This window comes from Chelonia mydas, chromosome 5 (genome assembly GCF_015237465.2).
Source record: "Chelonia mydas isolate rCheMyd1 chromosome 5, rCheMyd1.pri.v2, whole genome shotgun sequence".
NCBI classification, from domain to species: Eukaryota; Metazoa; Chordata; order Testudines; family Cheloniidae; genus Chelonia; species Chelonia mydas.
In genome coordinates this window covers 33,868,357-33,894,563 of record NC_051245.2, presented here as the reverse complement: position 1 = coordinate 33,894,563, position 26,207 = coordinate 33,868,357, and the positions used below count along the sequence as shown (strand labels likewise).

Genomic DNA, 26,207 nt, shown 5'->3' with positions numbered 1-26,207 from the left:
CTCCTACTGACACACACAGAGCAGCGAGCAATTGGATGGGGCAGAGAGACAAAAATGCTCTGTGTATTTGTATATGCTGTTCTGCCCAGACGGTGGTTCCCATTCACTCCTAATGCTCTCTCTGGGCTTCTTCTCCTACACTCACAAGTACTTGACAGAATAATATGTAGCAAGTTTCTAACACTTTCCATCTGAAGGTCTCAAACCACTTTACAAAGGTGCACAAGCAGCCACATCCCTATTTTATAGATAAGGAACATGGGGCACAGAGAATTTAAGGTCAAAGGGCTCAAATTTAGGTGCCTAATGTTAGAAAGTTAAATCCAGATTTAGGGCATCTAAATAAATTGCCTACTTTTCAGACGTACTGAGCACTCACAGCTTTCACTGACTTCCAAAGAGAAGGGATGGGAAGGAGGGCGGAGGAAGGAGCAATGGAAATGAGAAAGGGATCTTTTTCTTGGTAAAGAGGCCTGACTGTTTAAGAGTGGTAATGCTGGTGATAGCTGTCAGCCTATCGGAACTTTCTATCTCTTGGGCAATCGGAAGAGGCCTGGAAGAGCTCACCTGACCCACCTGTAATTGTAGGGAAGGTGTGTATGTGGGACAAGCTTCTCTCAGATCCTCAGGCAAAAGGAAGTGCCCCATGGAAAATATGCTGAATAATGCAAAGAAAGGCAGCTTAGTGCCCAATGTCAGCAGGTGCTCAGCCCTTAACTGCTATTCTAAAAACAAAACACTTTTTGTTTCAAAATTCAGTTAAGGTTCCTAAGCGACAACATTGTACTTACCTACCACATTGTTTACAAACCCCCACACACTTAAAACAAGGAAATGAGTATTAAGGCACATAAGTCTTACTGTATTAATCAATAAACACTTTTTTTCTGACCAAGTACAAATAAATCCATATTTCACAACAACCCTAACTCTAAACTTTTTCTGTGTAGTAGGTGTTTTTTGTCTCTTGATTTCAGTATTTAAATATGCTTAAGATAAACTGGTAAATGGATAAATATTTTATCATGCTTTCTCCTTTGCTACCCAACGTGCAGAGGAGATTTACAAAAAGTTCCTCCAAAATCCACTACATTATCTTCCTTCAAATTTCTCCTTAAAAATCACTCCTGATGTCTACAAGTAACAATGACTAGAAAACTGGTATGCTGTGATCACTGCTTAGTATACAAATCATAATAGTTTCACAGTTATACTGTGCTTCCCCCCTCTGCTTTTGTATCCACCTCTTTTTTCTTGTCATATATTTAACTGTAAGCTCCTCTGGGCATATTTTCATTATATGGGTGTATAATGGCTAGCATTACGGGCCCTTGATTGGAGCCTATAGCCACTAGTGTAATACAAATAAATAAGGTTTCAGAGTAGCAGTCGTGTTAGTCTGTATCCGCAAAAAGAAAAGGAGGACTTGTGGCAACTTAGAGACTAACAAATTTATTTGAGCATAAGCTTTCATGTAGCTCACGAAAGCTTATGCTCAAATTTGTTAGTCTCTAAGGTGCCACAAGTCCTCCTTTTCTTTTTACAAATAAATAAGTTAAATTTGTCAACGACAATGGATTTTTGGCAATGTATTTATAATAGGGTTCTTGAGAATGAAGTTTTATATATACAGTAGTTTAATAGGAAGGTGCATAACTATATATCCTTGGGAAATTTTGCTACAACTGTGGACTTGCATTGAGGCAGATGAATGTATATCATTAATGTGTACATGTATGGTTTTTGTTTCTTCTTCTAAAGGGTTTTTATTGCATTTATATTTTGAGATGCTGTTGAATGAATACTATTTATTTTGGATTGGTCTTGATAGATCATAATTCAAATTGACAAACAAAGGCCAATAATATTATTTTTGGAATTTACTCTAAATCAAATTCACTGAAGAGCTCACAAAGGACCAGACTGTGAACCCTTTGCTCACACTGTTGAACACTTAAACATGATTAGTCCCATTACATTCATTTCAAGGCTACTCAGGTAAATAACTGCTCATCAGTGTGAACAAGAGGTTCATACTCTGGTCCAAAATGACAATTCCATATACATAACAGTTAATAATTCTTGCTTGGTTATTGCTTATTCATGGAGCATTCATCCACCATATTGGTGGTTTCACATGCTGTAATGCATGCCAGCATTTACTACTGTCCAATTATTCTGCACTGTAACATTATATGACAATGTTTACTGAAGAATATTATTTTAAGAGGAATTAATATTCAGTTAAACGACTATCTGAAGTGTTGCAAATACGACCGTGTGTGGGTGAAATGCTTACAAAACCTACTGTATTATTTATTTTTAAAGAAATCATTTAAAACAAGGTTAAGTGACTCAGACACTTTGCATTTCACGAATAAATTGTGGGATTATGAAATGACACTTTTGAAATAAATCAGACAGAAAGTATATTGTATTTGTATTGTGTGGTATTCATTTAAGTATTACTCAAAGCAAAAGTGCTAGCAAACTTTCTCCGTCATGACCTTGCTTCCCCAGTGCCTCATAAGAGTTGTGTGTACAGCCACACAGCTATAAAACTAAAGCTGGTTGTGAAACCGGGATTTTTTTCCTGCAAAATAATTTGAAGGAAAAATCCACTTTTAAAAATTTCTCCTCAGAATAGTCCAGTCTTTCCACAGGAAGTTTAGAAAATGTGGGAAAGTGTTTCTACCCCACTTTACCACCCTAGAGGAAGGTGGTAGCGGTTCATCTGCCATATTCAATGCATACTTTGGTCTTGTCCTTAAAACTGGTCACATAGGTGAGTAGTTTCACGCATGTGAATATTCGCAGAAGTTCAAATCAAATCTGTGAGATATTTTTATGTGGTGTGTTTAATGCTTTTGGCCAGCAGTGTTTCTAACACTGCTCTCCCCATACACTATACAAAACATGAATGACATATCCTTTTTTAAAAAAAAAAAATCCAGGAGCTTTTTATTACTGTTTTAGAGATATCACATATAGTGTAAAAAGAACTGGAGGACTTGTGGCACCTTAGAGACTAACATTTATTTGAGCATAAACTTTCGTGAGCTATAGCTCACTTCATCCGAGGCATGCAGTGGATTATGCTCAAATAAATTTGTTAGTCTCTAAGGTGCCACAAATACTCCTTTTCTTTTTGCGGATACAGACTAACTGGGCTGCTACTCTGAAACCTGTCACATATACCCTAGTTCTTGCAAAATGACATCACACTAATGACAACACAGATTATGCTAAAGACAGCACACAGATTTCCAAATAAATCAACATATCAAGGATTAATTAGATGAATAGGACCATTTGTTAGACAGAGAGGGGAGGACTTGTCGATGCCCATTATTTCTGGAGTAAAACAGACACATCCCCTGCCCCCGCCCCACTGCATCCATTTTAGAGACTAAGCAGGCCTGTGATGACGGTTTTGCATCCAACCGGGCCAAGACTCACACTTCCAAAGGGAAAACAGGCGTTTGCTAAAAGGTGGCATAAAATATTTCGCTGGCTCGTCATTTCATTTCATGCACTTCCCCCCCCCCCGTCCCGCCCCCGAAGTTTGGCATAAAGTGAAATGTGGGGAGGAGGGAAGGGAGGAAGAAAAGAGCCCAACGTAACATTTGATGAAAGCCAGCGAGTGGCTTTCGGCTCCTCAGCTCTGTAGCTGCGGGCTCGGGAGATTCAGCTTCCTAGCGCCTGCGGCCGGGATCGCTGCTGCTGCCGAGCGATCCTCTGCCCCGCAACTCCGCCCCAGCTAACGCGCCCCAGGCTGCGGTGGGGCGGCGAGCAGGCTGGGATGGGGGCAGGGCAGCTCCGCCAAGCCCGTTAGAGGGCCTGGCGAGCCAAGCCCCGCTTCTTTGCCCGCCATCGGTGGCAGCAGAGGGACCCCCGCGAGCCTTGGCGCTGCTGCCAGCAGCTCCGCCCCGCTGCAGACAATGAGGAGGCTCGAGCCGCCCAGCCACCGCGGGCCCGGGAGCAGGAGCCTCCAGGGAGGGAGCGGGCAGGCCCCGCCGTTTACCTGCGTTCCGCGCCCCAGCGTTCCCAAGAAGGGAATCCCCCTCAGTCACAGAGCCGGGCGGCCAATCAGCTGCCAGGGCAGGGAATTCCCGCTTTGCCTGCCGCGCGTGCGGTCTGTTTAAATGGCATGTCGGTCCCTCTGGGAGATCTCATCGGGGACAGGCAGGGGGAGAGTGGGGAGGAGGGGAGCGTAGCGGAGAGGAGCTGGGGAGGCAAGGGGTGGACAGGGGATAAGGGGGCTCCTAGAGGGCAGAGTGTAAGGCAGGCAGAAGGCGCAGGAGGGAGTTTAAATAAGAAGGGTGGCTGTTAAGGGCATCTAGTCCATCACTCTGTCCTTGAAGAGAGGCAAAAAGCCAGATTGGCTCAGGACCCTGGTGTCTCAAAAGTGAGTGATATTTATTCGCATGGGTGCACATAAGTTAATATAGCTACATTATAAATAAGTACTTTTTAAGGTAGATAATACTGGCAGGAGCTTATCTTCAGAGATGGAGTGGAAATTAGAAAGATCTGCTTCTAGGAAGGTCAAGACAGATGAAGACATGTTGTGGGTAAATGCCATTCATTTTTCTTTTTATTCTAACTCACCAGTGCTTTGCTGGAGTAGAGTAAAGTGATTATCTTCTCACTGTTACACAGTACAATAATTGTGGAATAAGTCATAAAGATCATACTTTTTCCTAACTCAGGCAGAACTCATGAAGTCAGCTGAGAGTTTTAGCTTAGCAGAGTGTGGAAAAGGGCCCACAGACTTCAATAATTTTGGTACAAGAGGGGAAGGACTGCAGGATTTGATCTTCCACAAACTTCTGGTTTCATGTGACCAGTGATTTAGACTGGGGATAAAAATAGTTGTTGCTCAGATGATACATTTAACAGCATTGTTTGTACTTCTGTATTTTTTTAAGGAGAAAGTAATGAAAACACTTGGGAAAGATCTTAAGCAGATGAGAAAACAAAGTTTACAGAAGTTCACTAAGGTAAGTACATATACAAAAAAAATCTGCTTTGTATATTTTTTAGGGGCAGGGAGGAAGGGACAGAAAAAGTAGAACATCTATATAATAATGAACACAAAAATAACGTTAAGAGATTTTTTCCCTGTGTTATTAGAGTCACTACAAATGAAGCTCATTTAAATGCATAATGTGAAACCATAGACAAATGTACATAAGCTACTTTAGTGGCAAAGTGGCAGTGATATAATGAAAACTTCAGAAGTAGATCCTGGGATTCTTTCTTCATAGGGTTATGGGGACCGATTACTGAATATAAGCTACTTGATCTGGTTGAAGTGGGTGCAGGCATGTCGGGAGATGCCTGTCCATGCAGCGTCACAAGCCAGCTGGCACATACTTGTGTGGTTGCATGGTAAGGAATAGAAGAAACAATGAAGAGTGAAAACATAGTGGATAGATCTAAACTTACAGTTTACCATGTGTTAATCACCAACAATGTGCTTGGCAATGTACAAGATGCAAAATACAGACAGCCCTTACCTCAAAAGCTTACAGTGTAAATCTGGTGAGTCACTTTAGTAGAATCCTAAGTGAGATTCAGATACACTTAGGGATGGAGGCAATGTAAAGGGAGACGCTTAGACTGGAAATTTTAGAGCAGATAAACAGGGTGCATTAAAGACAGAATATAGTACAGAAGTGTAGTAATCACTGACATGCAAGTATATTACTATACTGTTAAGTATCAAGGGATAGCCATGTTAGTCTGTATCCACAAAACCAACAAGGAGTCCGGACGCTCCTTAAAGACTAACAGATTTATTTGGGCATTTACTGTTAACATTCATACAAGCAATACTATTGGGAAGGCACAATGCTAGACTAAACATGTTGAACAATAGCTAAGCTATAGAAAGCTGTCTGTGGGACACAGAAAATGGCCAAGAAGCACTGATGGAGGACAAGGATGTGACAGTTTGGCAGTGCATTGCTAGCTGGCTGTTGAGAACTTGATATATGAACAGTTGCTAGCTGCACTCCACGTTGTTGCATTCAAAAGCATCATGGAAGTCATGGAAATGGCAACCTCTTGTGGACTGTGATGGGAATCAGATCCATATTAACCAACTCATTCATTTGGCTTCTGCCTAGCTGTGGCAACTGGACAAGTAATTGTTCATATAGGTGGTTTTTTTTTTTTGATAATTCAGGAGTATTGCAAGATAGAATTCCTTTTGAGTGGTATAAGAGCCCAGTTTTGAAAAGCAAAGAGAAAGGACCACAATCTGTCCTTATTTACATCCATACAACCTCTTTGGTTCTGCCTTCAGTAACATCCATACAGCTCACTACCCATACGAGTCCTAAGATCCAAATTTATAATAATTAAACACCGTGAAGGTGAATTTTTATCAGCAACATCAATTTTGCTCATTACGGGCCTGATACAAAGGCCCATTGAAGTCAATGGGACTACTCACATGCTTAAAGTTAGCCACATGTTTAATTGCCTTGCTGAATCAGGGCATGAGCTAGAATGATTACCAAAAAAAGGCAGAATTTAGCTTGATTCTGATTTAAATTACTCCAGTGTTAATACAGGGTGATTCCAGTTAAATCCAGCAAAACTGATGTGAATGAAAAGTGAATCTAGTCTAACGCTCTCTGAAGTTTTGGCTGACAGTTTAGGGCCTGATTCAGATCTCACTTTTCACTGCTTTACACTATTGTAACTCAACTGACTTCCTTGGAATTAGTCTGTATTACCAGTAATTTAACTAAGATCAGAATCATGCACTTGATATTTATTGCATGTAAGTATTTACATTTTGGGTTGAAATACATATTGAGTTAATTTTGAAAGAGGTTAGCAACATTGAAATTAGATGGAAAATGGAGTGATTGCTCAAATGGATCTTTAACTTTTCCATCACTCCACTTTGCAAAATTCCTGTTACGAATAAAATTCAGTCACACCATCTTTAAAAAGGAAATATGTTGCCTTGCTCAAACTCCCTGTGTCTGGTAGGCAGTGTACTGTTAGCTGGCTGCTTTGTGTGAATCTAGCAGTCTCTACTACACTGTCACCTGCTGCAGGGACAGCTTCCTGTTATTTTAATGAGATGGACTATGAAGACATCAGGATACCAACTTGTGAGAACATTGGTAGTAACTAAATGTGTGTGCTAGGAAGGCAGTGTATTGTTAGCTGGTTGAAAATCCGACACCAGCTAACTTACACCTGCTATCTTATTGCACATACTGTGATCATCGAACTGCAGCAAAACTTATTTTACATGACAGGTTTCAGAGTAGCAGCCGAGTTAGTCTGTATCCGCAAAAAGAACAGGAGGACTTGTGGCAACTTAGAGACTAACCAATTTATTTGAGCATAAGCTTTCGTGAGCTACAGCTCACTTCATCGGATGCATTCAGTGGAAAATACAGTGGGGAGATTTATATACACCCATTGTTTCACGTTCTCTGTGTATATAAATCTCCCCACTGTATTTTCCACTGAATGCATCCAATGAAGTGAGCTGTAGCTCACGAAAGCTTATGCTCAAATAAATTTGTTCATCTCTAAGGTGCCACAAGTCCTCCTTTTCTTTTTATTTTACATGGTGCATCTTGTAGGCCTTTTTTATTTTCTGCTGTAAAGGGTATAATCAAACAATAGTGAAACCTAATATTTACTGTTATCGCTGTTTCACACACTCCTGTTATCCAAAGTACAAAGAGAAAACTTTTGTTTAGCTCTTATAATGCTTTTAAATTTTGATCAGCACTTAGAGACCAATATGATAGGACGCCTTATAAATACTTAAGTCAGATAGACAGATAGTAGAATTCAAACCATATCAATCCATCACAAATTAACTGACAGCTTTCGTTTTAGCAAGACAAGCAATGACTTTCCTAAATTCTTTCCTTTGAAATGTTCTTGCTGTTTTATATAGAATATGTCAATACATTAATAAAACAACATTAGGCAAAATTTACATTTTTTTCAATGAGCAATTAAAAGCTGATAGAATTTAAAAATTGACAAACCCAAAGGTGTTCAATCAAATGTCCTACCAAATACCCCAAAATTATATTTTAGTGTCATCATGACATTTCCACTATTGTACTGGCGGGAGAGGAAAGGGGAACAGTGTCTTGAAAATGGTTCCCGTTTTCTCCAAGTGCCTTCAAATTTGTCAACATTTTTGTGGTTCTGAAGTACTAAAAATGTATGTAGTGTTTCTAGGGGTTCTCACCAGCTCCACTGAGAGAAGAACTCTAATCTGAATGTTATGATCCTGCATAATGAAGACCAAAGAGATCGACTTTTTTCATGTTGTTAACACACATATATATAATATGCTGGCTACAGTCACTGCATTACTGCTTTGCAGGAAATATCAGCCTCATACTGAATATTGTTTAATTTCTTTCCCTGTCCTTATGTTAACACACTTGATGGGTACAATTCCATTAGGTTCTGAAAACCACTCAATTCCCACTGACTTTCTTGGGTGTAGAAGGTGCTTAGAACTTTGTGGGACTGGTCCCTTTATGCTTGTGTATCATTTCTCTCTTCTCAGTGATTTTTGCAACATCTCCTTTTGTAGCATTACTTGTCAATATTATTAATGTTCTATTAACTCCTCTTCAGGATCACTAATTCAGATGTTCAGGAAAACTGGGGTTATTGTCTTCTGCAGCACACTTATTGGATGCCTCCCTCAGATCAATGCACTGTCATTTACCAGTCACATTGCTAGGCACTTTGTCAGTTTTCTGTTCAAGGGAAATGGTTCATAGCCAGCTAATTTAAATTAAATTAAATTAAATTAAATTAATTTAAATTATTTCAATATTAGCTTAAGGCATCTACAATCCTGGTGTCCAAGTGCTGGTATTCATTTGATGAAATCCATGCCTTGTATTTGTATCTAGGCAGTTCTTCTTTAAAAAAAAAACAGACTATTTCATTATATGAGCTCCCAGATAAGCCAAGTAACACATATACCCCATCATTCTTGCAAACTCTCCAAGTGAAGACCTCCCAGTGAAACAGCATGTGTGTATATGTGGAGGGCTTGCAGCATTAAGGCCCATAATAGAACTAGTTTTGTGTATGTGCTGATTAGGCAGTGTTTGTTAGTTAGCTGTTGTTCACATACCAGCAACTAAATACACTTCCACATTAGCACACAACCTTGCATCAATATTTAGACAAGCAGATTACAAGTGGTTATTGTGAGCCTCTCTCTGTAAAGATTGTGGGCCAGATGCTCAGCAGATCTGGCCCACAACTGTAAATGTGTGTTGGCATAGCTCCATTGACTTTAGTGGCCGCTAAGCCAAATTATACCAGCAGAGTATCTGACCTGTAGATATTGTGGTTTGTTCGACATCAGGAGTTAATATGTTTGGGTCTGATCCTACAAAATTTTACTTATATGAATAATCACATTGACTTCAAAGGGACTACTTGCACATGTGAGTATTGCTTTAAGGTTTAGGTCCCATATGAAAATGTGCATTTCGTACAATAGTATGTAATGTAACTTTATAAGCTGGAAACATTCAGAGAGGATATAAAAAGATTCCTAAGGGAACCAGAGACACAGTTTGGGAATTGTTTGGTTTTGCTTGACACTACTTCTGTTGGTCGTTTTGGGGTCAGAACATCCAACAGAGAGGAGGTGAGATACTCCAGCTCAAGTGAGGTTGGTTGAAATGTATTTGGAAAATTTATATTTCTGGTGGCTCTTTATGAAGGAAAGGAGTCCCAGGTTAAACCATTCCTGCTGTAGATTATGGGGAAGAAGTGAAGATCTGTGGAAATGGGTAATCATTTGATTTCCAAGATATACCCAGACACCAGCGCTTAATTTGTGCCAGGGCTTGCCAGGGCTGAGCCCCGGCACCTCTAGGCTTGGCAGTTCATAGCCCTGGTACCTCTGGGCTTGCTGCATCAATTATGAAAGTAAAAAAAAATTTTGAGCCCTGGCACCTAATTGCTTGAGCCCTGGCACCTCTTTCATTACCAAACACACTTAAAGGACTCAAGACACAAGTTTTCCTTCAGGTTTCCCACTGGAGAGCTCCTTGCTCTCCCCTGGATCTCTTCCTCAGCCAGCTCAGTACAAAGGCCTCTGGCCCTCAGGAAGAAACCATCAGTCTACACTCCTCCCCAGTCACCCTCATACACTGCTGGCTTTTCTCCCTTTTAAGTCGTACACCCTACCCAGGTGTGGTAGGGTGGTACTAATTGAATAGGACTGTCAGGCCCCATGCCTCCTAAGCCAGAAAGGGGCAGACTGCCCTGTCACAATGTCCTTTACTCTCACTACCAGCCTGGATGGAACTACTAGTCAGACTAATGACTTTGAGGTGAATGCCCCAAATGCCTATTGTTCCCACTCCCCAGCACCTTTGTGTAGATTACAAAGGATATGTGGTACAGTTTGCCTCTTACCTAATCTCTGTGAAATTAGTATCCACCCACAAAGCTGTGTGAATAACTGCACATTAATGACTGCTGTTTACTTGTACCTACATTCCACAAACAGTCAGGGCTGGATCAACCTTTTGTGGGCCTGGCGCCAAACATATTTGTGGGCCCCCATGGAGGCAATGGAGCATGGTGCGAGGAGGTCAGTCCCCAGAGCAAGGGGCCAGCCAGGGACAATGAGGCATGGTATGGCAGGGGCGGCCCAGCTCCGCCCAGCCCAGTGCGAGGGCACTGTTTACAAACCAGCAGTTGCCAGACGTCCAGTGGCCCGCCTGGCCCTGTGTTGCCAGCGTGTCCCTTCCCCTCAGGGGGTGGGCCCATGTTGTGCCACACAGCCCCCCCGCCCAACATCCCCCAACTCCCTATGGCCAGAGCCCCCCAGGACCCACTATACCCAGCACCCACCCCAGACCCCTCCACAAGTGCACAGCACCCTGCACAACACCAGCCCTGTCCAGCGCCCACCTGCCCACAACCCCACCACAAGTGCCCAGCACCCCCCACAGAACCCCCACACCCTAGTGCCCCAACAAACACACCTCCCCCCCCCACAGACCCAGAAGAGACCCACTCCCCCACGCCCTGCCTCTCGGCCACACTCACCTGCCCTGCTGGGAGGTGTCTGTCTGTCAGGCTGAGCTGGCAGTGCAGCCAGGGTTGGTCCCGGGGTAGGGAATCGCTCCAGCCCCTTGGGAGTGGCGTGATGAGCCAGGCCAGGGCCTGCCCTGGTCAGGCTCCCTGAGGGCCCACTTGCCTGGAGAGGCCCAGCCAAACCCCCTCTCCCCCCGACTGTTGTCCGCCCCCACCGGCTGAGACCTGAGACTGGCCACGCTTCTGCACCAGTCCCAGGCAGCTTAGCTCTGGGAGACAGGTGGGGCCACACAGGTAGTGGGAAGCAGAGACTTCCCGGAGCTGGGGGTGCACTGGGTCCGGCCGGGGGACAGAGAGAAGTAGGAGTGTGGGGATGGGGACGGAGACGAACCCTCAGTCAGCCGGCAGGCAGGCTGAGAGGAGCAAGTGGTGGGTGGGGGAGCCAGCGGGGTCTCAGGGTGCAGTGCAAGCAGAGCAGGCCGGGGCCCCTTCTGAGCATGGGCCCGGCTCCATGGCGCCATTGTAAACCCGGCACTGTGAACAGTACAAGGGTGAAATTCCTCCCTCCAGCTTGGCCCCATGTGCATCGGCGGATTCGTTTCTAGTGTTTCCAGTGCTGCTCTCCCTCCAGGTTTCTGGCATTGAGAACAACTTCACCTTCCACTTTGGCAGTTTTGGCTATGCCTCTTCCCTCCCCAGCAATGCCTTCTTTTGGCCTGGGGGCTCCCCAATGAAGCCACAGCCTCCAACCAGATTCAGCTTCAAGATCCTCACAGTTTCCCCTCTCCCACACCACAAATGGTGAGAAAGTGTGAATACTTTACTAACTTTGGTTTGAAAATGCCACACATAACCAGCCATCTTTATTCATCATTACACTTCAGCTCTTCCAGATGTGATATTTACTATAGTGTATCCACTCTTAGAATTATTCTAGTAATTTATCCTGCTTTGTCTCAGACTGTAAAATACAGCCACAATGCCTGATGAATCCCAGCTTGTCTGCTGCTTGATTCACAAAGTTTAGCAATCTAAGTTTGCCTAGCTCCAAATAAAATAGGGGCCGATCTTATCATTGCTTTAGTGTTAGATTCTCCAGAATGCTCTCAGTGTGTATGGCTGCACAGTGTCACAGAACATTTTGTGAAACATATCAAAATACACACAATGTAGGCTAGGAACCATTTTGTGATTTTTTTCTTTTTTAATAAACAATCTTCATAGAACTATCTATTTACAATTTTTTTTAAAACTTAGTTTGTAATTTTCACAATTCATCAACCTTCCTCTGTTAATGTAGCAAAGCTGGTATTTTCAGTGGCATTCAGTTTTAACTACTCTGGTGTGATGCTTCTGGATTGATACAATGGCCCTAAAATAATTCAGTCACAGAAGTTTCATGATTGGCAATCAAATATAAAAAAATCCCTAACACTTGTTACAAGTAGCTGGGAAACAAAGCTCTTGGCTTGATAAATTAGTCAACTTCATATTGATACAAACCCTCTGTCTTCTTTTTTAAGCATTTTCATGTTGGTGACATTATTAACCATTGGCAGCAGTGTGAACTTACAGGGCACATTAGCAATTTTATGCCAAACTAAGGGTCTGATCCTGCAAAATGCTGAGTGCCTTGCAATTCTCATTGACTTTATTGGTGCTCAGCATGTGGCAGGATTGGGCCCTATATTAGCGCTTAAATAATTTGTAATTATTCTCAGTACTGCCATTAAAACCAAAGAGAAATTTAAACATTTGATGGTCTAGCTTCTAGCATCATTTAACAGGAATGTATTAAGATTGTGTATACATGCGGTAAAATGGATTCACAGACTGAATGGCCTTTTCAGAGATCTTCTTTCTTTTTCAAGATGATCTGCCTGATCAGGGATGCTACTTCTGGCTTGATGTTTTCTATGGGCTCTTCAGGTCTCCAAAATTTCACAACTTTACCTTCTGGGCTGACAAGATACTTCCAGAAATTCCACCTAGGCTCTTTCTTTGAAGAATCTGCAGAAAAGGCATCAGATACTTTTAGTGGCCTCAAATACTGCTACCCTTGCAATTGCTCAGCCACAGAACAGCTATTCTTTAACATTCATTTGAAAAAAGGAAACTCCCATTCTGTGTTAAGTCTCTTGATCTGGATGTTTGGATGATTCTATTGATCGAGGAGGGTGAAATGAAAGACTTTTCCCCTTCTCTTTGAAGCAGTGTAAGAGCCAAATACTCTCTTCTGCTTCCTGGGGAGCATGACATGGGAGAGTGCTGCCACCTCTGTAGTTAAACCTCTTCTCCCTGCCCTACAGATGTCCCTCAGTAAGGGCTCCATAGTATTTCCAGCTCTATGGGCTAGCAGGGGGCAGGAGATGGGGATGTTGGGGGTGATGGCTGGGTCAATTTCTGCATGATTCTACCCCCTCAGTCTCATGGCGCAAAGCCTCAGAGGTTACTCTGTCCTATGGAATTTCTGGGAGTGGAGGTTTCTGGGGACGACAGGCTGTTAAGAAACACCTGGCAGCATGGCTCCCAAAGGCAGCAGCAGTAGAGTCCCTTGCCTTTGCCATGTCCCTGGAGACCCTCATGGATCCTGCAGGTTTAGTTGGTGGAGCCCCTGGCCCTTTCTTGGGGGAACTCATAGCCTGATGGAAGAATTTAAAGAAAATTGTGAGTTCAGAATTATCACTTCTATAGGGGAAAAAGCCATGTAGTGGAGAATAGGGTCCTACATTAATTCATTAAAAGTAGCTTGGCAGAATTTGATGGTATTTTTTTTTCATTTTGATGGATAATATCAATGTTTGTTTTTAAGTAATTTTTAATTTTTTTTTCAATTTAAATTTTCACAGTTGCACAAAACTATGGGTTTTAGGCATTTTTTCTGATTTTTAGCAATTAACATTTTCACAGTAGCGGGAAATTAGGGGTGTATGAGGCAATGGGGGTGTCAGACAATATTTATTTAATGACAGCAGACGGTTAGATTTAAAAAGTTAAAGCTTTATAACCGTTAAAACATAAACCGTCACATCGCATGTCAAAATATACAGATATACAAAGTAAATATCCTTAAGTCAACTCTAATAAGTTCTTAAGCTGCACTTTTCTTACTTTGCTTATCTGTAAATTTCAATGATCATCAATTGAAATATTTTTCGTCATTTGTGTGTATACTGTGAAGCCGATGTGTACTGACATTTACAGATACAAATCTAATCCTTCCAAACCTAATTAAAAGCCATTGGCCCAAGTCTGCCACTGAACCATATTCATAACTTCCACAGCCTTAATAGGAATTTTCCATGCCAAGGGATGGCGGGATATGTTCTATGTCATGTTGACCCTTTTCTGTTTAATAATTGTATCTTGATTTAATTGTTATATCTAGGATCAAGCTGAATTGCACACAGTGCAAGTCAGAAGAGGAGGTCTTGGGGTGGTATAAACTCACCATTGCCCTCCTCCTGGTTCTGGGCTAGAATACAGAGCTAGACTCCCAGTGTAAATTAGAGCAGCTTGATGACTGCTCTAATTTACAGCAGCTGCAATAGCTCCCATGGTCCAAAACCACTGCTGGGGATCAGTGAGATTTAGCAGTGTCCTGAGCATAACCCCATTGCACTGGCTAATCCCCCCTTTTGCTGTTACATTGGGATGAAGGAGTGAAATGACAGTGCTTAATTTGTGCCAGGGCTTGTCAGGGCAGAGCCCTGGCACCTTTAGGCTTGGCAGTTTATAGCCCTGGTATCTCTGGGCTTGCTGCATCAGTTATGAAAGTAAAAAAATTGCTTCAGCCCTGGCACCTAATTGCTTGAGCCCCAGCACCTGTTTCATTACAAATTAAGCACTTCATAAGAGACTCTGCACCATCTCTATGCCACTGGAGGATCCTCTTTGCACTAGGATGATTGCTCTGGGGCTGGATATACTAGTTGTATGGTCAGAATCAGTGGGTGGTGTAGTGCAAAACTGTCCCAGTGTGGCTGAGAATTTGACCTAGAAAGTATTAAATGTATAAGAGAGTGAAAATATCATCCTCTTTGGGCAGAAGCTGCACAGTAAATTCCTTTGAGTCAGGGGACTGCAGGAAGGGAAAGGATGAATTTCATAAAATACTTTCAAAATATACAAATAGCAAATAAACTGATTTTTTTGTCTATGTCAAACAAGGTATTATGCATTTTAGAACAGAAAGAGTGGATGTGGTATCTCTCTCCCTCCACGGGTATGAATAAGTATTTATTTAATGTAGTGAACGGGGCATAGTCTGCACTAATTTACACCATCTGTAATGTAACTGAAGTCAAACACTCTCCTTGTCTTAATGATCATAATGCACAAGCATATCTGAGGGGATATTAGGATTGAAGGGAGTATAAACTAGTGCAGAATTTGATCCATTGTTTTTAGTTAGGTGAAAAGAAAACATATTTGAAATTCAGACTGGTGAAAAGATTTACAAAATCTGCAGTATCTTGTTGTTTTGCTAGTGATATGGCAAGTGATTTTTGAAACTTATCTTCTTTAAAAGTACTTAACTGGCCCCCATCACCAGAGCAGCTGAGCATCGCATGCTCATGGAACCCGATGAGGCTGGGAAGCATCACTATCTCTGTTTCCTAGATGAGGAACTGAGGGTAAGTGACTTACTCAAAGTCACAGAGGAAAGCTGTGACAGAGCAACAAATTGAACATATCTCTCCCAAGTTACGGGCTAGTTCCCTGACAACTGGACCATCTTTCCTCTATTATACGAATACAGACTAACACGGCTGTTACTCTGAAACCAGAAATTCAATGGTAACCAAAGACCTGATCCAAAGCACATTGAAGTCAGTAGGAGTCTTTCAATTGGCTTAATTGAGCTTTAATTTAAGCCCTAAGTAAATACAGCCTCATTCCTATTTGTGAGAATACAGGGCCCATCCCTACAAACCCCTACTCATATGAGTAAGTTCCAGTGGCTTCTCATGTGAATGAGGCATAGTTGTGTGAGTAGGTTTTGCAGATTGGATCCCAAAAATTTACAAAATGAGTTAATGTAAACCAGTGATTATTTCCCACTGTTCATGCATAACTTGCATCTAAGTCAATAAGATATAAATGGCTGGTAAGAGGGGAATTTGCTGATCTACACATGTTTGTATTAACTGTTGAAATATTAAGAAATATAAGACAATAATGACAGGTTTCAGAGTAACAGCCGTGTTAGTCTGTCTTCGTAAAAAGAAAAGGAGTACTTGTGGCACCTTAGAGACTAACCAATTTATTTGAGCATAAGCTTTCGTGAGCTACAGCTCACTTCATCGGATGCATGAACGGTCCTCCCTCTGGAATCCTTCACTTCAAAAGAATAAAAATCTTTGATTTTAGGTTTTAAGAATTTGAGATGCATCCGATGAAGTGAGCTGTAGTTCACGAAAACTTATGCTCAAATAAATTGGTTAGTCTCTAAGGTGCCACAAGTACTCCTTTTCTTTTTGCGAAGACAATAATGGAGATCCTTCTCTATTAAATTCTCTCATAATGGTTAATATAGTGTTTTGAACAACTTTTCATATAAAATATTTTGTAATGATAATAAAAAATAGACAACAACAGTTAAATCAGGCCACTACATGTTTGCTTTAAAAATAATATTGTAAAGAGCAGGTAACATTTTGGTTAAGAGTAACCTCATATAAATTTGAAAAGATTTGGTTTAATGTTTTAGAAACCTTTGATTAATTCCTAGCAGATGGAAACTGAGATGTCTTCTGTCCCTGTTCCTTCTCCTCCCTCCCCTCCCATTTCTTTACCTTTCTGTTCTTCTGCCATTTTTTCTGTTCTCCCCTTACGTTTTGGGGAAAAAATCAATATAAATGAAAAAATATTGCAATGATATGCAGCATAATATATAATAGGCAAATATTTACCTATCAGAAATTTAAATGCAGGTTCTGTTTCAGATCCTAGAATCTTAATTTTGTGGAAAATAGGGAAAGTTGCTCCATAGTTTCCCTTGGCAAAAGATTCTATTTCCTGGCTTGAGCTAGGCTCCGATTCTCCAAACTGATTGCACGGAAAGGCCAGCACAGTGAAGTGGGATGGACCAAACTCTCTGTGTAATTCCTGCAGCGTGATGTAATTTTTGTCTGTGTGCTGGCAGTAACTGGCCACGTTTACAACCAAAGACGCCTTCAGAGAAATAGAAGGTGGAACATTTAGAAAGAAATTGCAAGTTCCTAAATTACTTCAAGTCTTAAAGATATAACTTCCAATAGCATAATCTCTCCTGCTTGAATACTATCTGTGACCATCGGAGCATAATCTCATTAGATATATTAAGAATATCAGAAGCTGAAATCAGGTATTCTTTAAGATACATTCTTTTAATAAAAATCATTAGACCCTTGAAAAGGATAAAATGTTTTTAAATTACAGTTTAGTTTTAAAAGCACACATGCAAAGTCAGACATTTAAGGTTTGTGCATAATAAACAGTCTCACATTATATATTGTAGATCAGCTTCTAAAATATAATTGCAATATGCTGACATTCTTAGCTACTGTGGTTAAAATATATTTGTTGCATTGTTAGAGCGTTTCAGTTATAACAAATCATATTGAATGACCATTTTACATTATTCATTATCACTAAATTTAATATAGCAAGTTAAAATTCATCTGTACTGCTCGCTTAGCACTAAATACTGAAGGAACAGGGGATTTTAGCAAACATCTTTATCTCCCCATAATGCTACAGTGTTTTTACCATATGTAAATTGAGTATATCTGTTGCTCTCTAAAGATTTAGTAAACAAAGAAATAGTGCTTTGAAGATGCAACTTACTTTGCCTCTGTACTTCTCCAGAGAAACGGTCCTCCCTCTGGAATCCTTCACTTCAAAAGAATAAAAATCTTTGATTTTAGGTTTTAAGAATTTGAGCTGCAACAGGCAGAGCATCACTGTACACAAAACCATCGACAGGAAAACAACAAACACCCTTGCTTTGGGCACTGAACATTTTAAAGGATAAGTTGTGAGAGGCTCCATTTTGGAGAATTTTGAGAGAAGCCTCAGCAGGCCTGGAATGTGAGGAGGAGCTGAAACATGAAACCTGCAGCTACTCTACACAGACCATTGTAGCTGCTCATTTTGTCCCAAACTTCGGAGAAATGTTTCTGGGTTTGAAAGCTGCTGCTGGTTCCCCCAGATGTAAGCCAGTATGAAACACTAGTTTGATAATATGCACAAATGTCTCTCAGTGAGATAGAAATAAATTAAAACTCAGTGCCAATTACATTAAAAAAATAGTTCCGCTTAACTGGCCCACGCAAATAGACTCAGAGAGCATGTTCTCTTGTCACTGACATTAATTTTACACCCATGTAACACCACTGACTTCAAGGGAGGTAGGGCCTGATCCAAAGCCCATTGAAATCAATGGAAACACTTTGGGTCTGTTGTGCAAATGCCTGTGCTCTAAGTTGTCCAAGGTAACAAAAGTTTAACTCAGTTTGTTACATAAAATTGTTCATAAAATTCAGCAAACATGAAAGAGCAAATTAGTCCAGACAAAAATGGTCTATTGACTCCACCCCAGGACTGCGTTAAGACTGTAACTGGAAATAAATGGAGTATAGAACTGGAAATTAATAGATCCAAATTGGTGTGTTGGAAATTAGGCCTAACTGGCAAACAAAATAATAAGGGGATGGGCTATTCTGCCCACCACTTCCTGTTGGGGTCCTTAAAAAGAGACATTGTGGGGGAGGTGGGGAGGATCAAAATGGTAGAGAGGTGAGCTAGAAGTGAGATTTACCATCATGGCTTCCACTTCCATCTACTGAGACCCTAGAATCTAGCACAACACTGTTGGACCTTCACTGTCCTGATCCTGAGAGATGTCCTGGCCAGACTGGGCCAGAAACAGTGATCCAGATGACGTCACTGGCTCTGGCTAAATTCCAGATGCCACTTAGAATGTGAGACTTGGTTTCCTGCTGTCTTACCTTATTTATTCTCTTTCCTGTCTCTCTTCCTTTCCTTCTGTTTTATAAGACTCTGTTTTCACCAGCCAAGACTGCATCTTTTGCAACACTGCTGTGAGACCATGACCAGCTAGGCAGCTAAAAGCAATGTATGGATGCTGGATGCTGGTACAAGTCTGCCAGGTTTTGGAGGGGCTGATAAGACCGTGTGCTGAGCCCACGTTCATTTAGCAATGAGGTTGCAGGTGAAAGTCAGCACTAGAGACAGAAGCTGAATTTTCTATCTTTGCTGTTCTCTTCTCTTCTCTTCCCTTTGGTACATGTTTGACTTATTTTGTCTTCAAGGAAATGAGACTGTACCTTTAACAACACCAGGTCCAGGCCATCTCAACTTCTTTTTGTTTCACCAAAAAAGGCTAGTTATTACCATCATTAATACCATCTAAAAGACTGTCAGACTGAAGGATTTCCAGATAAAACTCTAAAGGGAAATGGAATGAGGGATATAGTTAAAATCCTTAATTAATACATTACATTTCAAATGCTTTAACTGTTTTTTTTTCTTTTCTGTATGTTTAATAAAAAGTTTAAAAGATTTTGAATGATGTGTTTGTCATGGAACTAAGCAGTGTCTATACCCAAGCCCCTGAATCATGATCCACTGTTTAGTGTTGTACAGTGACAAGGTCATATTAACACCTTTTACTCTCTGAGCCCATTTATTCCATTGAATTTGACGCAATAGGTCCCAATGAGCTTTGAGTCCCATTGACTTCAATGAGCTTTGGATCAGGACATTAATCTGGATTTACCATTGAGAGAAAGTCAAGCTTAAACCATTTTTTTGGGGTGGGCGTGGTGTATGGAAAGCTAACACAGAAGATGGGCATAGTTTTGCTACTGTGTATCTGGCTTTTAATTCTGGCTGAGGACTGGAGAGGAAGAAGGGAATGCATCAGAAAGAAGTGAAGTTGCTAGAGGTTTGGAATCCCAGATATAGGCAGGTTAATTCCAGGGGGGCTTCTCAAGAAAAATGTGAAGATGCTCTACAAGTATTTTAATGACACAATTCTGAAACCCTCTGCCTTTATTGTATTTTTTTTAAATAAGTCTTCCTCTGTGTCATTCTGGATCACACCTGTCAATTCCCAGTACCTGAACTGACATTTTTGAAGGCATCACTACATACCTGTGGCAAAAGTTGCACTTACTGGATTTTTTCTCTTTTCTTTTCTCTTATTTTGTTGGTTTTCCTCTTCTTTGGTTTTTTATACTCCTCCATCACTTCTGACCTCATGTCCCCCGACACTGCCTGTCCCCCCTCTTCTTCTTTCTCTCTGTTCTTTCATCTCCTGATTTCCTTTCTTCTTTCCACACTCCCATTTTAGCCTTCTCTATGACGGGTTTGGTCACAGAGACCCCCTTGGGACTGCCACCTGATGAGCTGAAACTACCTCTGAGCCCATTTTCTCTGCCAGTTTGGGCCTCCAGAACCCTGCTTTGTTGAGCCAGACACACCAGTCTGCTCCAACACAGACCCAGGGTCTGAACCACGCGCCCCAAAGCTGCAGACTTAACTGAAAACAGCGTAAGAAGTGCTCCTGTCTCCAGCACCCAGATACCCAGTTCCCAAATAAATCTGTTTTACTCTGTATAAAGCTTATACAGGATAAACTCATAAATTGTCCGCCCTCTAAAACAATGATAGCAAGATATGCACAACTGTTTGCTCCCCCAGCAATTGCTATAATTGCTAACTGGGTTAATTAATAAACAAAAGTGATTTTATTAAGTATAACAAGTAGGATTTAAGTGGTTCCAAGTAATAACAGACAGAACAAAGTAAGTTACCAAGCAAAATAAAACAAAAACATGCAAGTCTAAGCCTAATACATTAAGAAACTGATTACAGATAAATCTCACCCTCAGAGATGTTCCAATAAGCTTCTTTCACAGACAAGACTCCTTTCTAGTCTGGGCCCAATCCTTTCCCCTGGTACAGTCCTTGTTCCAACTCAGGTGGTAGCTAGGGGATTTCTCATGACTGCTGCCCCTTTGTTCTGTTCCACCCCCTTATATAGCTTTGGCACAGGACGGGAATCTTTTGTTTCTCTGGGTCTCCACCCCTCCTTCTAAATGGAAAAGCACCAGGTTTAAGATGGATTCCAGTACCAGGTGACATGGTCACATGTCATGGGAAACCTAAGCCTTCATTCTTCCTGGCCTGACTCACACGAAGGCTTGCAAATAAACAGAGCTATTTACAACCAGTTGTCCTAGTTGATGGGAGCCATCAAGATTCCAAACCACCATTAATGGCCCACACGTTGCATAATTAAAATAGGACCTCAGAGTTATATTTCATATTTCTAGTTTCAGATACAAGAATGATACATTTATACAAATTGGATGACCACACTCAGTAGATTATAAGCTTTGTAATGATATTGTACAAGAGACCTTTTGCATGAAGCATACCCCAGTTACATCATATTCACCCTCATTAGCATATTTTCATAGAATCCTATGGAGTGCAACGTCACATCCTGAGTTTCTTTCGTCTTTCCACGCTCCCATTTTCAGCCTTCTGTAAACTATCATTTGTCTTTCACTTCATTCCAGCTTCCAATTTCCCCTTATTCCCCTCCGCTCCCAATCCTTAAATTCCATTCAAGAATTATTCTTTCTTGGTCATTTCTTGCCTCTCCATCAGTCTATCTCTGACTCACACAAAAAACTTGCTACATCACCTGCTCAATATTCTACATCTATATTGTGAAGGGGTGATCAGAATGGAGTGCTGTGTTTCAAGAGTGAAATCCTGGCCCTATTGAAGCCAATGGGAGTTATGTAAGGATTTCATCCCAAATGAGGGCATACCTTGGATTTAGATAATAGCATAATACTGTTTCCAGTATTTTCTGTCATATTTATACGGCTACACATTTTGTTTGCTGTTTTTGACCAACACTACACAATGAACGTGTTTACATCAAGCTGTCGAGATGACCCGAGGTCTTTTCATGAAAGGTTACAATCTACTTTGCATTTTTCAGCACTGACTTTCTGCCATTGTGCTGCTCATTCACTTAGCTTTCTTAGGCTTTCTTAGTTTAACAGAAAGATTGAGAGCAAACATTAAGTAAAATCAGATATTTGTGTGTGTGACTCCTCTTAGTATGTGGTAAGTGGAGCTTTGGAGTGCTGGCTGGGATCGGGTGTTCCAGCAGCATGTGTGGAGAAGGGTTCAAATGCATCTTTGAAAACAAACAAAAATGCAATCGAAAGGAAACATATAAAAACAATATTGACTTAAGAAAGGTCTGAATTTGTCTTTTAAGTCTGGGAAATCTATGCAGGAGTTTAGCCTTCCTGGGGTTTGGCTTGCATTTGTTACTGTTATTACTGTTATTGCTAAAATTTTTTCTAAAGCTCTCTAAAATGCAGAAAATCGTATCTGAAATTTCAAAAATGTCTGGGGGAAGAGTTCTAGGTTCTCCCATTTAAATATTGTTCCTCCCTATTGTCTTCCCACAGCTTCCCCATTCTTGTTTGCATAGCTGCACGCCTGAGTGCAGCCACTGAGTCTCTCAAAGTTTCCTGCTTCTAATACAGTGCGAGACTTTCTGGAGGAAAGATGATTTAGGGGTTACAGGTGCTAATCCAGAACTTGGGTGACTCAGGTTAAATTCCCTGACCGATCACAGACCACCTGTGTGAATTTGGGCAAGTCACTTAGCTTGTCTGGGCTTCAGTTCTTCATCTGTGAAATGGGGGTAATAGTTTTGGCCTACCTTGCAAGGATATTGTGAGGCTAAATATGTTAATGATTGCGAGATGCTCAGCTACTATATAAGAATCTAAGGGTATGTGTTCACTTACAGTGCTGCAGCGGCGCAGCCTGTATCTATTGATTTTATTTGGGCTAGATTTCCATTTTTTGAAGGGTGCTTGATTGACTTGGAAAAGCTCCGTACCTTGCCATTTCATCATGCTTTTTTTCTTTTTGCTTACTGTTTTCTTTTGTGTTTAGTGCTATACATGTCTTCTCTGACTCTGTAGCTTCCATGCAGAGTTTAAGAATTTTAATTTCCTTATTTCAGGTGCTTTGCAACTAGTATAATTACTTTTAAAAATCTCCCTGCCGAAAGTTAAATATCTGAGTGCTAGATTTTGGTACTATCCCTCCCCACAAGGGTATTGAACTTAGTTATAATGTGGTTGCTATTACTTAGTGGCTCAATGATAGTTATACCTTGAACCAACACCTGTGTGCTATGTAGTACTATGATGAGAGTAGCTGCTCCTCTTCTGTCCTCCAGAACTAGTTGAGCCTGTCAAACTGTCCTGCAATGGGATGAGTAGCAACTTCAGGGCAGCCTGTTAAGAAGCAGGGCACAAACCCCAAGCTAGTTGTGAGTTCCATACTTTGATTTCACAAGCCAATTATCAAATGTAAACTCCTCAAGCACTATAAGACCCTTAACATGTCACAGACAATCTCCTTGGGTACTCTCTATCTTGCATCCAGGCAAGCTTGGCTTTGTGGTAGATGGTCCCTTACACCAAAAATCACAACAATATTCAAATTACTTCCAGTCCCAAAGGACCAGTCACTTATCCCAGGTCAGTTGCATCATAGATCTCACACCAAAGACAATACTTATAGCCAATCCTATAATAATCTATCTAATGGTTTATTAACTAGGGAAACAAAATAAGAGAGTTATTCGCAAGATTAAAGCAGATAAACATACACACATGCAAATGAGTTACAGTCATAAGTTTCAAAAGGTAGTAGCTTCTATAATAAGCAAGCTTTATATGTCCCTTAGAGCTAACCCAGCTAAACACTGGGGATCTCTTGCTTATGCCTAGAAAATCTTGCCCTTAAGAGTCCAAGCAACAGAGAAATACAGTTTCTTCTAGAAAGGGATTTTTATTTCTTTTCCCTCTTCTCTGAGCTGCCACTTCAGCTGATGGAAGGAATTCATTTGAACTTATCCTCTTGATGAGCGGGGAGAGCAACCAATAAAGTCTTTTGTCCTCTGATGTTTCATAATAATTTGTGTGATGTTGCTGGGCCTTCTCTGTTGGGCAGGACATCACACCTTTTGTTTTAGGTCAGCATTTCCCACTAATTAACATCTCACTCTGGTCTGGAGCTTTAGAGTCACAGTCAGAGGCTTACAGTGTAAATGCTCAAATATTACCTTACAATATGGGATACAGATGTTAAAAGTATGGGTGGCAGGTATAAGAGGCTTGGAGAGGCTAAGCCTCCCCACACGGGGCAAGAAATGCTGGATGTGGCGCATCGCTCTTTGGAGGCCAGCCGGTGCCTTTGGAGCACCGCTGGCGGAAGCTCCTGAGAAGTGTGTGGGAGACACTGGTACCTGGACCGTGGACCTGCCCGCGCTCTGCCCCAAGGCCCCACTCCCCCCCGACCTCTTCCCCCATTACACCCCTGTGCCATACCTCTTCCTCCCAAGGCCTCCCCTTGGTCTCCCTCTTTCCCCAAAGCCCCCCATGTCCGCTGCTTGAGCTTCTCTGCCACCACCCCTGAGGCCTCCCCACTTGCCACTCGCTACTCTCCGCTCTCTCCCCGGAAGCCCTCCCCCAGTCTCCTGCTTGCTTCTCTCCGTCCCCTCCCCCAAGAGGCCCCTGCCCACTGCTGGAGAGGAGGGGCAGAGAGGAGAGGGCTGAAGGGCCTCAGGAGAAGAGGCCAAGCTGGGGCAGGGTCTCAGGGTGGAGTGGGTGGGGGATTGGGCCACAGTCCAGGCGCCAGTGGCCCCCTCACTTATAGCGAACTTCTGGCACTCGCGCCCAGCCACCCCAAATGCAAGAGTCACACACCACGTATGGGTTATAATCCATACAGCAATTTACAAGCATTCAATAAAGTCTAAACACTAAGCACATTTTTACAACCTTAATACGTATTTTAACAACAGTAATATACACAGGTGAGGCTGACTAATTCCAGCTATGTATTTGTCAGCATCCAAGTGAAGCATGGGGACCTTGGCATAAGCTGGCACCTCATTTGCCAGTGTCACAGATCCATGAACGTTTCATTCAAGGTGTTAAGAAATTGTGCCCTGAAGTGACCAGTTTATAGAAGTTGAAATGACCCATTATTGCTTTATTAGTTGTACTTACCTCTTTGGTCTCTCTTAGCATTGCACACCCAATGTATTTCTCCTGATCTGGATGTCAGTAGTATGCTTTATATTCTGATGGCTTTGGAATTGTATCCAGTGATGCTGTATTGTCCTTTGGGGAAAATCTTGCTCCTTTAATGTGGATTTGAAGGACCTTGTTAGCAGTGGCACTGATGTGCACCCACATGCCAATAGCCATGGGAGTTCTGAGAGGGGTTGAGGGAGGAGCAGGGACAGTACACTTGGATTTGTGACTACCTGGATCCACTAGCCGTTCCTCTTCATAGAGCAGAGACACAGGCACTGCAGAGGCTGCAGTTGTGTTCCCAGAACAGCTGCGCTGCTACTCTGCAGATCTGCAGGTCATGGGAAGAAAAATTCCTTCCAGGCGGCTCCCAGAGAGATCCCCTGCACAACCTGCAGTTACATGGGCTACATGCTGGGAGGCAGGATTGCCCATATGCATTAACAGTGAAAAGGCTTTTCTACAGATATATAAAATGATATAAGTGCCAACACTATATTAAGTCATTTGGATTGTTTGACAATCCATGGGTTTAATAACCATTAACCTTCCTATCACATAATTATTACAGCTAAATTCTCTACTCTTTTAAATAGATGCCTGATTCAGGAAAGCCCACCTATTCAAGATTTAAAAGTTGCATTGTGAAGAAACTGACATCCAGTGTCCCTGTTGCTAGTAGCCCTATCATCACAAGATGGCAGCAGACACATGCAAGAAATCACATTGAGCAAACTTTCACAGAGTGTCAGCCTATTAATCTCTTTCCAGCTGATGGATCTGAGCTAGTAAGGACTCCTGCGAAGATCTCAACAATCCCAGGTCAGTCTGCAGGTAGAAGAACAGCATGGGGACCGGATCACTCTGGAGATTCACAAGGGCCTCTAAAGTCCCCGGTTAATCTGCATCCGGCCAAAGCTGGTAGTGACCAAAAGTGGTGGGTTCAGTGTCCCACCTGAGATG

General features: G+C 41.8%; 2 protein-coding genes across 4 annotated transcripts in view; one reads left to right on the top strand and one right to left on the bottom strand.

Moving 5' to 3' along the window:
• The first annotated feature begins 4,272 nt into the window (after positions 1-4,272).
• The window catches only part of CDC20B (cell division cycle 20B), a 47,662-nt gene continuing 25,727 nt past the window's right edge, over positions 4,273-26,207 (top strand). For both annotated transcript variants that reach the window (XM_043547201.1, XM_037902797.2), the window contains exons 1-3: positions 4,273-4,574; positions 4,932-5,003; positions 25,841-26,066. In XM_043547201.1, the coding sequence (XP_043403136.1) occupies positions 4,512-4,574; positions 4,932-5,003; positions 25,841-26,066 (361 nt within the window). In that variant the 5' untranslated portion in view covers positions 4,273-4,511. The remainder of the gene's footprint in view (positions 4,575-4,931; positions 5,004-25,840; positions 26,067-26,207) is intronic.
• Positions 12,613-18,183, bottom strand: GPX8 (glutathione peroxidase 8 (putative)). 2 transcript variants are annotated; one of them, XM_007053864.4, is made up of 3 exons: positions 17,914-18,167; positions 16,998-17,259; positions 12,613-13,092 (listed from the first exon to the last, which is right to left on the bottom strand). In XM_007053864.4, the coding sequence occupies exons 1-3, from the start codon at positions 18,115-18,117 to the stop codon at positions 12,929-12,931; spliced, it is 630 nt and encodes a 209-aa protein (XP_007053926.1). In that variant the 5' UTR covers positions 18,118-18,167; the 3' UTR covers positions 12,613-12,928. The 2 variants fall into 2 exon arrangements, with proteins under 2 accessions (XP_007053926.1, XP_027684151.1); XM_027828350.3 differs by lacking the exon at positions 16,998-17,259 and having other exon boundaries at positions 17,914-18,183.